Here is a 14,335-nt window from a genome sequence, read left to right as displayed (position 1 = left end):
GGCAGAAGGATGAACAATTAGTAACTTAGTAGCTTTTTTAATAGCTTAACAGATTTTCTTTCAAAATTATATATGCAAGGCAGATAACAAAAAATATGATATCCTTCTAAAACATGGTACCTTTCTAAATTAAATGTCATGAAACCAAGAAGAAAAGATGCACTTTTAACTTGTGCCATTCCTTTTGGTAATTTCTGTTTATTTGTATGTACTTTATTTGTACTGAAATGTACCGGATAATTATTCTCCTGTTTACTCAGTCCATTGTCCTACATTTAGCTCAGTGCAGGCACAAAGGTCAGCAGATACGGACAGGTTTTGTTTCTTTCTTTTTAAGAGAAACAGTATTTAAAACATGTATTATATTTGTACAATTTATATGGAACTAAGAACAAAATGGTAAGCAATTTCTTCACAGCTATACAATCAATTTTTTTCCTTATGAAAATTTTATTTTAGTTTTTGTTTTCTTCTTCTTTTTTTCTTTTTCTTTTTTTTTTTTTTTTTTTTTGAGACAGGGTCTCACTCTGCCACCCAGGCTGGAGTGCAGTGGCACAATCTCAGCTCACTGCAACCTCCACCTCCCAGTCTCAAGCGATCCTCCCCGTTCAGCCTCCCAAGTGTCTGGGACTACAGGCATGCACCACCACGCCCAGCTAATTTTTGTAATTTTTGCAGAGAAAGGGTTTCACTATGTTGCCCAGGCTGGTCTTGAACCCCTGAGTTCAAGCAATCCTGCTGCCTCAGCCTCCCAAAGTGCTGGGATTATAGGCATGAGCACTGTGCCCAGCCCTTATTTTAGTTTTTAAAACATTTTAGGACAAGTAGTAGATTCATATGGTTCATAAATCAAAAAGCATAAAAACGTTTTACAGTGAAAATTTTTCCTCCCATCTATGACTTCCAGAAATCCAGTTTATCTCCCTAGACACAATGTTATTAAATTTTGTCTAGCTTTCCAGGAATACTTTAGGCATACATAAAAAATTTTTCTTTGAGACCAGCCTAGGAAACATAGTGAGATCCCATTTTCACAATTTTTTTTTTAATCAGTTGAACACGGTGGCTTGCACCTGTAGTCCCAACTACTGAGGAACCCGGGACAGGAGGATCGCTTGAGCCCAGGAGTTTGAGGCTGCAGTGAGCTATGATTGTAACACTGTACTCCAGCCTGGGCAACAGAGTAAGACCGTCCCCACGTGCACCAAAAACCAACTTTTTCTGTCCTTTTTTTCCCACAAAATTGTGTACACCATACACAACATTCTGTACTTTTTCCCCCAAGAAACAGTAGTCTTTTTATGTTATTATAAGAAAAAAGGCTCCTTATTTATGTTTTATGCCTGCATATTAGTATTCTATTACATGGATATGCAAAATATAATCTTCTATTGGTAGAAGTTCTAACTTGTTTCTAATATTTTGTTATTACAGACAATGCTGCAATAATAAGCATTTGCATATGTTATTTGGGATGTGTGTACATATTATCTATAGGATAAATTCCTAGAAAATGAATAGTTGTATCAGAGGATATATACATTCAACATTTTGATAGATATTAGAACATTTCTCTCCATTTTACAGTAGTCCTCCCTTATCCAAGGTTTAACTTTCCATGGTTTCAGTTACCTGCTGTCAACCACGGTCTGAAAATACTACATACAACAATATATGTTTGTTTTGTTTTGTTTTTTGAGATGGAGTCTCACTCTGGCGCCCAGGCTGGAGTGCAGTGGTGCAATCTCGGCTCACTGCAAGCTCCATCTCCCGGATTCAAGCCATTCTCCTGCCTCAGCCTCCCGAGTAGCTGGGACTACAGGCGCCCGCCACCTCGCCCGGCTTTTTTTTTGTATTTTTAGTAGAGACGAGGTTTCACCGTGTTAGTCAGGATGGTCTCAATCTCCTGACCTCGTGACTCGCCCGCCTCGGCCTCCCAAAGTGTTGGGATTACAGGCGTGAGCCACCGCGCCCGGCCACAATAATATTATTTTGAGAGAGAGACCACATTCACATAAGTTTTATTGCAATATATTGTCAAAATTGTTCTATTTTATTACTAGTTGTTGTTGTAAATATCTAATTCATAAAGTTATCTTAGGTATGTCTATATAGCCAAAAACATAGTGTATATAGGATTTGGCACTATCATTAGTGTTGGGACTCCACTGGCAGTCCTAGAATGCAGCCCCAGTGAATAAAAGGAGACTACCTATATTTACAAAAAGTTACATTCCCTGCAGCACTTTTCTTTTGTCGTTACAACTTTACCAACAGAGTGTAATCAAATTTGTGCATCTTTGTCTATATGATAAGTCACAAATGGAACCTCGATGTATTTTTAATGAAAAGATTTACTTATTAGACGTAAGGTAGAGTATAAAGGCATTCTGTAATTAACCCATGAAATGGATTCCATTTCTGCAATTTTGTGGCTATTCTATTTTAGCACCTATATCTCAAACTTAAATGTCGACTTCAAACAACAGAATGTATTTTCCTTGGCTGGGCATAGTGGCTCATGCCTGTAATCCCAACATTTTGGGAGGCCAAGGTGGGTGGATCACGAGGTCAGGAGATCGAGACCATCCTGACTAACACGGTGAAACCCCGTCTCTACTAAAAATACAAAAAATTAGCCGGGTGTGGTAGCGGGCACCTGTGGTCCCAGCTACTCGGGAGGCTGAGGCAGGAGAATGGCTTGAATCCGGGAGGCGGAGCTTGCAGTGAGCCGAGATGGCGCCACTGCACAGCAGCCTGGGAGACAGACCTAGAGGTCGTCTCAAAAAAAAAAAAAAAAGAGTGAATTTTCCTTGACTGATTTATTATTATTATTATTATTATTATTATTTTTTTTATTTTGATGGGGATTAGAGCCTATTCCTCCTATGAACGTCAACTAAAGTGGTGTCTCACTGGGAATGGTAGAGAATAACTATGTTGTTTTCAGAGTCAAGTAGTAGAAAAGGACCCAACAAACCATCTGGTTAGTTCTCTTGCCTCTGGGTGGACCATCGCTAATTGCTTCATTCTTCTAACCTGATAAATTTGAACTAGGATTCCAAGAATTTCCTAAGCAGGTGATGTCACTTCTGTGCTACAGTTGAAACCCAGTAAATTCCAGTCAATCTTTGCCATAGGAAATATTTGTCCCATTACATTATATCATAATTTTTGTTCTGGCTACAAAATCGAAAAAAATTGATACCATTCTTATCTGTGAAGGGCCATAGTTAGTCACCACTTGGATTTCTTTTCTGCAGACTATATCTTCAAAATTGTTTTATAAGAATTATTTTACAAAAAATTAATATTAAATAACATTATTGAGCTAGTGTGGATAGTTACTTCACTAGCTTATAGACTTGCTTAGTGTTTTAGAATGAAAATCACGCTTATACCTGTCAACATTTTACCTTGGGCCTCTGTCATGGGAGAAGCTGTTCTTGTATCTTCCTCTTTCTTACAGAGTGAGTTGCTGTCAAGGTCACAAGAAGCCATATTCAGAATTTCTAATCCAGGATCTGTCAACAGGAAGAAACAAATGATGTGAATACTATGCACATAATATTATAGTATAGTATATTTAACTATACTATACTATGCAAAAAGAGTATTTGCCTATGTTCTTCTCATTTGCTCACACCCCAGCAGGTCACAGAACATCAGGCTGAAAGCTATAATACTAACAGTCTATTTTAGTATTATTTCCAAATCCACTTACCACTTGAAGTTATAGTACTATCTGTCGATGAAGTGTGTCTGGGTAATGGTAGTGAGGAATATTCCCTGCCAAAAAGATAGCAAACATATTTTAGAATGTCAGGTCCAAATAATTCTCTTAAAACCAACTAAATATGCATACAAATTCACACACACAACACAAACAAGCAAACCTGGACTGCAGCAGGCTCTCAGAACACACGCGTTCAACACCATTCTCCTTAAGGAAAAAGAAAGGAGACATAAGTTCAACAATTTGACATTTTCCATTCCAAAGAGGTTGTTTTAAGCAAACATTTTCATACAATTCTAATTGAACCCATATTTACTCTGCTCTTTTGGAAAGGATATGGGAATGGGATGGTATAGGGCAGATGGATATACACACTTCCTCAAAGCTGTACTTACCCAAAAATCCAATATTAAGTATATTTACAAGTCTCATATTTAAAGAAAATCTGATAAAAATTTTGGGCAAAACAAATTCTAAACTCAAATGGCAGACAGGGTTTATTTCATATGCTTAAGTCAAGTTTTCTTTAAACAGAAAATTCTACAAGGGCAGGAAACAACATTTCTATGTGTGGGAATAGTACTCAACCTAAAATTTTTGACCTGGTGATTTTAAAATTGCTCTCAGTTTTCTAGCTAGAAAAATCATGCATTTCAAACTTAATCCATATCTCAGAGATCTGAAGGATTACATCTAAGTCAGCACCTATCACTTGATGCTCAAAAAGAGGTTAACAGAATTGTAGTCCCAGCCTGCCAGGGCAAGTGTTTGAAAGTTTCATATGAACCTCTTAATTTCTACAAGGAATTCCTATTTTGGGGGTAACTTTAGGGCATTAAAGTTGTACAACTTTCTTTTTCAAAAAATACAGTGAGAACATAGTTTCGTTTCTGATAACAAGCTTTTCTAGTATAATATTTTAATTATTTGATTTAGTTCAGAAAAATAAAATTTAATAAATTAAAGCTGAAACCATTCAGACACATCAAAAACCTGCACAAAGTAAAAAGAAGGCATTTAGTTATTCCATAATCAAACAGAACTTATTAACTGTCACAACCAACAACGGGTTCCCATGGGGGAATACTGTCTATCACACATGGGATTTAGAATCAGTCCAAGAAGGTAGCTCCCACAGTCACAGACAAGTAAAGTACAGGTTTACTAAGGGTTTGCTGAATTTGTATTTATCTAGTACAATGACAGCAGCTTATATATGTTTAGCGCATTACAATTTACAAGAACCCTTTAATGTATCATCTCATTTAATTCTCCCAACAACCTTAGCAGAAGATTTTAGCAAGGAAAGATTTACTTATTACAGGTAACGAACTGAAGGCCAGTTAATAAAGTAATTTCCTGAGACCAGTCAGAATGGTGGAGTCGGCTTTCAAACACATATTGAACTAAATACAGTGTCCTCTCCACTGTAAACAAAACCAACTTGGGCATACCCTAAGTTAGGTTATTGGAGAGGAGAAGACTTTTCTCAATTATTGTCTTAGACTGGTAGATGATTTTAACGTGAACTTGTAAGATGTTCACCTCAAATGTTTAGAAAAATCCACAAACTTGCAAAGCAAGGATTTATACCTATTACTCCTGTATCAATGATGTTGGTCAACTTTTTCTCTTTTCATTTCATTTTGTTTCTGCCTTAAATGACTTTGAGTCTGATCATACATGACTGAAACCTCTCATGACACCAGTTTAATTTAATTCAACAAACTTTCATCCAAAGTCCACTTTGTGCTAGGAACAGTGACAAGGGCTAAAGATTACATACAAAAACACAGTTCTTATCCTGAAGAAGCCTGTAGGCCAAGCATGGATTGAAATATATAATAGAAATCCTACTCTATAATTTATAAGCAGCATGCCACAGAGGAAAGTAATATGCACGGGGCAGAATTAACAGAGTGGGGATGTCTGAATTCAATTTTAAAGAGAAATTGCACCTTAAATTGTAGTTAACTGATAATGGCCCTATTTTTAAAATATTTAAATAAATTATCTTACTAATTTTTATATGTTTAACTATACTATCATATATATATATATATATAATGAACCAGGCACAGTGGCACACGCCTATAACCTCAACACTTTGGAAGGCTGCGGTGGAAGGACTGTTTGAGGTCAGGAGTGTGAGACCAACCTGAGCAACATGGCAATACCCCATCTCTACTAAAAAATTAGCAGGGCACAGTAGTGCACACCTGTGATCACAGCTACTTGGGAGGGTGAGACGGGAGAACTGCTTGAGCCCAGGTGGTTAAGGTTACAGTGAGCTGTGATCATACCGTTGTACCCCAGCCTGAGTGACAGGGCAAGACCCTGCTTTATAAAAAATAAAAAGAAAGAAAGAAAACAAAGGAAGCTATAAAATGGAGAAAATTAAATATCCTTCAGTTTTATTGAGGGTAACACTTCATAAAAATCAATAAGAATTGATTTATTAATACTAAGGTATAATATCCTAACACATATAAAAACATTGTTACTATATGTAGCATGAAATAACATTTATTATTGCACTATAACTAAAAAACACTGTACACATTGTCAGAAAAGGCTTCATTTTGTACCTGTCAAAATCATGGATATTCGTATTTAAGAAATATAAAAGAGAATGCAGTTCTTATTTTCTGTTCCATTATACCAGCTTCCAATTTGGGGAAAAGGGAGCACATCATTTCTGAAAACCTTTTCAACAAAAGGTCTAATTATTATTTAAAGCCAAAGTAATAAATACAGTAAAAATACAGTTTGCCTCCATTATGTTACATATCAGTCTCATTTGCCCTAATGCTCTGTGTAAGGCCTTCTTTTGCCCTATACCTTAGATGTGAAACATTGTAATTAGAAGTCTTTCAATAAATACAAAACATTTATTGATTAAACAAATATGTGATTTTGGAGAAATTGCCTATTTAGTAGCCATATACTACCTTGTTCTGGAACAGTAGCAAAGTAAGCAACTGGACATTATTCTCGAAGTACTCATCTTTATAAAACTCAGTGATCAGAAAACAGCCCAATATACAACATATTCCAATCCTAAGTTTTCTTAAGTTTGGTCTAATGACAATTTTTTTTTTCTTCTTGTGAGAATAACTAGAGTAAAGAAGATTTTTTTTTTTTTAATCTGGTTTCAAATTTAGGATGATAGTTCATGAAAGTTGGAGATGAAACCCTCAAGGGGTTGGGACAAAAACATTCCACATTTGGGTTCTTTTCTTCCAGCTTCTAAAGTCACCTCTATTTAAACCAGCAACCCAGGCCCACAGCAGAACATAACCAGCACGCACCAACTGTGACACCTGGACAGATCATGTGAAAGATAATCTACTAGATATAATTTTAAATCAAGGAAAATAAAGAATAAGAAAAAGAAAGTTCAGATGAGAGATTCACTTACATGTAGAAGATTGGCTCAAGTCAATGAATCTAACACATGCCGATAGCACAAAGCAGGAAGAATGCTCTTTCTGTCCAAGCCATTCAAATATTAACCTGCATAACATTTACATGAAAAATCCATGGTCCAGCCCATTTGCTTTTGACAGCAAGAGTCTAATGTAGGGTGGGGTAGCAAAAGTACTCATGGAAAATATGAAACAGATTCTCCCATGGGCTGGGTCAGCAAACACAGGAGACACACACACACACACACACAGCAATATTATTTCAATATTTAGATTGAACAACATAAAGAACAATAAAAAATAACTTTCAAGATTAATTGGCCTAATCTCCCAGGATGATTTTATTTTTGCTCTTTTATATGAAATATTAAACTACAGATTTTGTGATCAGAAACCTTCCACTAATAAACGTTTATGGTTCCAACATAATGTTTACTATCTGACCCATTTTAGATAACTGTTAAGTAAATTAATGTGATTTTCTGAGAACAAAAAAATAACAAAAAGAGTCTCTACAGGCTTACTTCTGACTTGACCCAGTGTCTGTTTAAATCTTCCCAGAAGAGGAAGAATGCTAAGTTGAATTTTAAAAGATTAGAACTACTGGAACCTAAAGAAAGCTCAATTTGCTTATAGGTTTGCATTTATTTTTTCTCTTTCTAACTAAAGGTATACCACACCCTCAGATCTACAAGTCACACCCACCACTTTCAGGTTCATTTATAATATAGTTATCAGTCAACTTCTACACGTTCCAATTTTGCAACTGGCAATGTTATTTATTCTCCAAGGTTATTAATGCTGCACCCACACACAACTTGGAAGAACAGGACAGACAATAGCCAGAAAATCTTCCGAGATATTTTTAAATTGAGCCTGTTCTTGGCCTTAATAAATCACCTCCTCCCAGTGATAGTATATCTTAGACAAAAACATGTAATAACATGAAGGATAACTCAAAGAGAGACAAGACACTTAATACTTGGTATATGGAAGTTTTTTAACAACCAAAAGAAAAACAGAGAAACCCATCTCCAGATCATTGGCTTGTTTCAAGATATCCTCTGCCTTCATGCTACTGATAATTCTGATTCTAGGTAATATAAGCAGCTAATTTTCTTTTTGAGTGTTCACTATGATCCAGGTATTTTGCATATGTTACAGAGTATCTTGGTAGGGTCAGAGCTGAGACTGAAGTAAGATAGAAGGAAGAATCAATTCTGTTGTTATAGGACAGTGTGGACAACTAACCAAAAGAACCGCAGAGACGTGAGTGGTGAAACCAACTTCTTGGCCCCACAATTTCTCAAGACGTTGAAAATCTACATGGAAGCCACTAGTCGGTGAGGCCTGAAGAACGTGGGGATATATTTGGTATGCACATCTGGTGATCACTGGAAATTTGGGAAACGACTCCATGAAAGGAAAGGCCTTCTTAGTCATCAGCAAGTGGGGAAACAAGGCATTGAGAGGCAGTGTCTTGCCTGTAAATATGACCTACTTGGTTTGTTTCTATGGACAGGTTAGGCCAGAACTCAGTGCTACAGATATGTGGAAATATATGTATATATGTAATATATTTGTGTGTGTTTATTTGAATCCTCAAAAGAACTATGAAAATCAATGTCTATTTCACAGGGGACACAGCAAATTCAGACAGGTTAGGCCATATGTCCAAATGTACACAGCTAATACATATAATTATGACTAATAAGTCATAAAGCCAGTCTTGAATCTAGGTGTGCCTCATTCTACAGCCTATGATATGTGGCTAAAGATTCTAGAGCATTACTAGGAAAATTTTCAGAAAAATACAAAAGTAGACAGAACAAAGAATCTAATGAATCCTGGTATATCCATCATGCACATTCAGCAATGACCAACCTATGGCCAATCTTGTTTCAAACTCTGATCCTCTAAACCTACACCTGCCTTGTTTTGAAGCAAATGCTAGATATCATAACATTTTTGTCCATAAATATTTCAGAATGAATCTCCAAAAGATAAGGACTAGAAATATTTTGTTTCCTTCTTTCCTAACTACACCAAAACATCCCAAATAAACTAATTTATTGGGTCAATAAAGAAGTTCTTTTTTTCTCAAGAATGTCCCAAACAGGGCTCCAAATTATTTTACTATGAGATGTTCTTTTTGAGACATTAATCTTGTTAGCATTCTTTGCTCTCTCAAAGACCTGTTTATGAATAATGATGTTCACTTTTATCTTGCACTGTGCCTTCTGGGAAAGATATTAGAAGACAGCTTCCTCTGTGAATATGGGGAAGGAACAGAAAGTAAATCTCAAGTTCTTAGGAGCACCAGCCAAAAGAAATGAGTCAGAAAGCAGTAAGCTAATTGAGTGCTCACTCTCAGTGTTTTAAACAGACCTTCTAGTGAATACAACCTAAATAAATAGGCATTCAACAACTATTATTGGGCAGCTACTGTATGGAATCCTATGCAGGGTGTTACATGTGCATTGGTTAATGGCCAAATAAGGGTACTGTACAGCAATCTTATCACCTAATACACAAATAAATATAAGAAAATAAATAACTCCAATGCAAGCCAGCATACAGGTGATAAGAAATGGGGGGAACAGAGAGTTACAAGGGTCTCAAAGAAGGGAGTGAGCTTAGTTTTTTTCTGAGTGGGATCATTGAGAAATGAGAAACAGGCCTGAAAACACAACTTTCCCAGAGCCACAGAGGCCAACCCACAGAAAAACCTCATCTCTCCACTCTTAATCCATTATGATTTCACCTCAAGAAGGACTGGAGATGCTTGAATGTCAACATTGTATGCTACCACAAAAAAATGTTTTTACTGGTTTTTGAAATGGGCCTTGACAGTCTAATAGAATTTTGATAAATGGAAAAGCATACATTGTTTTGGGCAAAGAAAACAGCACAAACAGGTTTGTGTGATACATTCTGACAATACAGGCTACCTGGTTTGGCTGACGTACAGGCACAATCATACACAACAATGGGGAAATAAAGGTAAAAAGGTAGACTGCAACCAGTTTAGAGAGGGACTCGAACACCAGGTCAAGTTGTTTGTTATAAGGCTGTAGAGATTGACAGAATCTATCATGTAGAGACAAGGAGTTAAGAAAACACCCATCGTTTGGGGGTTCCACTGGCATGATAAACATATATTATGTTTTTAAAATAATTTATATCATATATTTTACTCTAATTCCCTGTTCTTATTACCAATGACAATGCTAAGAAAAGCATTTTCTAAGGAGAGCTTTCTATTTTCTTAAAAGATGATGTGAGTATAAAATGATGGTAGGTGGGGAGTTGCTCAAGGGACAAGGGGTGGAGGCAGAGAGTACAGTTACCAGGCTGTCGAGATCCTCCAGTGGAGCAGAAACCTGGAATGGGAAGGTTGAGAATTGGCGGGATCAGTCAGAAGGTACAGCCAACAGACTAATTCCTGGACTGTTGCAAACTACAGAAGACACAAGAAAATCTTCAGGGAACCTACAGGAGCATGTGACTGGAGGCTCGATTGTGATGTCTGTTAGCTCCTATTCCTTTTTTCTCTCTTTTCTTTCTTTCTTTCTTTTCCTTTCTCTCTTTTCCTTCCTTCCTTTCTTTTTCTTTTCTTTCCTTCCTTCCTTCTCTCTTTCTCTGTCTCTGTCTCTATCTCTCTCTCTCTCTTTTTTCTTTCTTTCAGATGGAGTTTTGCTGTTGTCACCCAAGCTGGAGTACAATGGCACAATCTCAGCTCACTCAACCTCCTCCTCCTCCCAGATACTTTCAAGTGATTCTCCTGTCTCAGCCTCCCAAGGAGCTGGTTTTTACAGGCACCTGCCACCATGCCTGGCTAATTTTTGTATTTTTTAGTAGAAATAGGGTTTCACCACATTGGCCAGGCTGGTCTCAAACTCCCGACCTCAGGTGACCCACCCGCCTCCACCTCCCAAAGTGCTGGGATTATAGGCGTGAGCCACCGCACCCGGCCCAGCTCCTATTTCTTAATGGGTGTCAAGACCATAGACAAAACCACACAGTCACATATCCTAATAAGAGTCAATATGGAGGTCCTTTTAGATAAAAAAGGCAGTACATTTCTTAGTCAAAAAAACACTTTCAAGGTAATGCTAAGTGATAGTGATTAAAATGTCTAAATTCAGTGTACTAAGAGTGGCCATGAAAAAGGCCTGTATCATTTGAAGCTAGACAAAGCTGAATTTTAATCCCAGGTTTGTTATTTATTAATTGAGTGATCATGGGCAAGTTATTTAACTCCCTCAACTTCAGTTGCCTCCTTTGTAAAAAGCAGAGAAGCATGGAGAAGATTAATCATATGGCATGTGGAAATGCTTTTGTACAAAGTTCCTGGCACACAACTGATATTTGTTTCTTCCTTCTTCTTAGTAAACTCAGTGCCAAATAAAAGGGAAATTACTAATAACCAAACATCCTGTAAGCTTCCAAGTTCAACGTCCTTTACTAAAACTTTATAAGAATTGCTAGGTAAGAGCAAAATATATTTTTTAAATTTTTAAATTTTTTCAATTTTTATTTTTTGAGATGGAGTCTTGTTCTGTCACCCAGGTTGGAGTGCAGTGGCGCAATCTCGGCTTACTGCAACCTCTGCCTCCTGGGCTCAAGCAATTCTCCTGCCTCAGCCTTCCAAATAGCTGAGAGTATAGGTGCCCGCCACCTAATTTTTGTATTTTTAGTAGAGACAGGGTTTCACTCTATTGGCCAGGTTGGTCTTGAGCTCCTGACCTCAAGTGATCCGCCCACCTTGGCCTCTAGGTAAGAGCAAAATAGATTCATTTCCTTTTTCTTTTTCTTAGCTACTCAGACAGGTATTTATGAACAACAACAACAACAAAATGCCATACACACACTTAACAGGAAGAATAACAACAACTTGTACAATTCAATAGTAAAAAGAAACGTAATCCCATCTTTAAAATGAGCAAAGGATCTGAGTAGACATATCTGCAGAGAAGTTATACAAATGGTCAACAAACACACAAAAAGATGTTCAACATTATTAATCATTAGAGAAATGCAAACCAAAAATGCAATGAGGTGTCACTTTGCACCCACAAAGATGGCTTTAATAAAAAATAGACAAATATTTAGTAAGGATACAGAGTAACTAGAATCTTCATACCTTGCTGTTGGAAATGTAAAACGACAAAGCCACCCTGGAAGTCTGTTTTGCAGTTCCTCAAAAACATTAAACATATAGTTCCTGTGTGATGCAGTAACTGCCACAAGAACACACCCAAAAGAATCAAAAACATGTTTACACAAAAACCAATACTCCAATGTTCATAGTAGCCTTATTTGCAATAGCCAAAAAGTAAAAACAACTCAAATGTCCATCAGCTGATGAGTGGAGAAACAAAATGTGGTGTATATCTATACAGTGGAATATTATTCAGCCATAAAAATGAATGAAGTACTGATATCATGCTATGACATGGATGAGTCTTGAGAACCTTATGCTGAAAACCTTGAGAACCTTAACTGAAAGAAGCTGGCCACAGGTGGCCACGTATCGTATGATTCCATTTATATGAGATATCCAGAATAGGCAAATCTATAGGACAGAAAGTAGATTAGTGGTTGCCTAGAGCTGGGGGTTGCAGACAGGAGGAAATAGGGAGAGACTACCAAAGGGTATGCAGTTTATTTCTGGGGTGATCAAAGTATTCTAAAACCGATTGTGGTGACGGTTGTACAACTCTGTGAATATACTGAAAGTCATTTAAGTGAATAATTTAAATTAATGAATTGTCTGGTGGGTGAGTCATATCTCAATTAAAATGTAAAAGAAAGAAGAATGATGGACTGCCAGATCCTGAAACAGAACTGCCTGCTCCATTTGATTGAGAAGATCACGAGGCTCAGGCTGCAGACTGAGGAAGGCATTCCAACCACATCTCGATGATAGAGAGAGTGACCTAAGTGACCTTCTCAGGTCATTTAGTATTATTCTTTCCTTGGGTAGAAAAGTCACATTAGCACCTAACTCTGTCAATTAGTACCTGACTACTCTCCATGGGCATGGCCCTGCTTTGTGGTCTTTGACAAAGGGTACCAGCCCTCAAAGATTATCCAGACTTGACCTCAATTCTTGGAGAATCAATGGAATCTGAGGCTTCTTACAGTCACTAGTGAATTTAAGTCCCAAACCAGCCTGCCTCTCAAACCGAAAGTTTTGCCCACTTCATTGAAATCTCTTTTTGGTTCTATAACCCACAGAGTATACTAAACACAGGGTAGAAAGCCCTCAAACTAAATAATTTTAATTTCTTGACTTCAAAGGTTGCTATTTCTCATACAACTGAGTTTTGGAATAGCAGACTCAGACTTGCTATAAGAATATCCATAATACTTAAAAAATAAAAAAGACAGGGAAAAAGAATACCCATAGAAGAACAGGATATGCTAACACTGAAAATGAAACCAAAATCCAGTCCAACACTCACTTCCATGCTTGGGTCATCATTCATCCTGATGTAGCCTGAGAGATTTGTTCCTGGGTTGGGGCCACTTGTGGGGCCTGGGCACCTGGCAGTAGAAAGTAGAGTTATCTACTACAGGTGAAAAAACTGCAAATCTTAGCAGATACTAAACAATAACATAGTTCTCACTCCCCTATGCCCAGTCCCAATTTTATCAAATTTCTAATTAAGTTCATGGTTTAAGTAACACATAATGAAAGAGAGTTCCCACCTCCATCAGAGAGAGGTTACAAACAACAGAGAATCCAGCCAAAGATGAAAATGAAGCATTTGCAATTCAAAGTCATTCTTCCTCACCCTCAATACAGAAGGGAAATTTTATTGAGGTAGATTAGTTCCTCACAAAATGCACTGACATTTTTGAATGTTTCCTAAGGAAGATGAGTCTGTATACTTTGAAAGGCAGGTGCAAATGAGCACCGAAGGAGGATGAGGGCAGGGACAGGTATAGGTTCCCAAAAGCTTGTTAACCTTGAGTGTGAAAGAAACAGAAATAGGATTAAAACCTGTCTAAGTTAACTTAGCAGGATGTTGTTGATACTGTGATCTATGCCCCCAGTTCCTGAGACAGACCTCCTAAAATCCTTGTAGACAGAGGTGCTAGGGGAATCTTTAATATTTGGTCTCTGATCCTGGTTCCTGATACAGAGTGTCTAAGACCTTTG

At 37.3% G+C, this 14,335-nt stretch overlaps 1 protein-coding gene across 4 annotated transcripts in view; it reads right to left on the bottom strand.

Moving 5' to 3' along the window:
* Nucleotides 1-14,335, bottom strand: part of LRMP (lymphoid restricted membrane protein) — a 56,563-nt gene that overhangs the window by 25,628 nt on the left and 16,600 nt on the right. For 3 of the 4 annotated variants that reach the window (XM_010375450.2, XM_030938587.1, XM_030938588.1), the window contains 4 exons: nucleotides 13,635-13,716; nucleotides 3,897-3,943; nucleotides 3,725-3,789; nucleotides 3,417-3,524 (listed from right to left, as the gene is read on the bottom strand). In XM_010375450.2, the coding sequence (XP_010373752.1) occupies nucleotides 3,417-3,524; nucleotides 3,725-3,789; nucleotides 3,897-3,943; nucleotides 13,635-13,658 (244 nt within the window). In that variant the 5' untranslated portion in view covers nucleotides 13,659-13,716. Of the gene's footprint in view, nucleotides 1-3,416; nucleotides 3,525-3,724; nucleotides 3,790-3,896; nucleotides 3,944-10,514; nucleotides 10,548-13,634; nucleotides 13,717-14,335 lie in introns of all 4 variants that reach the window. The other variant, XM_030938586.1, reaches the window with a different exon arrangement.

Source organism: Rhinopithecus roxellana, chromosome 10 (assembly GCF_007565055.1).
Source record: "Rhinopithecus roxellana isolate Shanxi Qingling chromosome 10, ASM756505v1, whole genome shotgun sequence".
NCBI lineage: Eukaryota > Metazoa > Chordata > Mammalia > Primates > Cercopithecidae > Rhinopithecus > Rhinopithecus roxellana.
The sequence above is the reverse complement of the archived record's forward strand: the minus strand, read 5'-3'. Positions and strand labels throughout refer to the sequence as shown.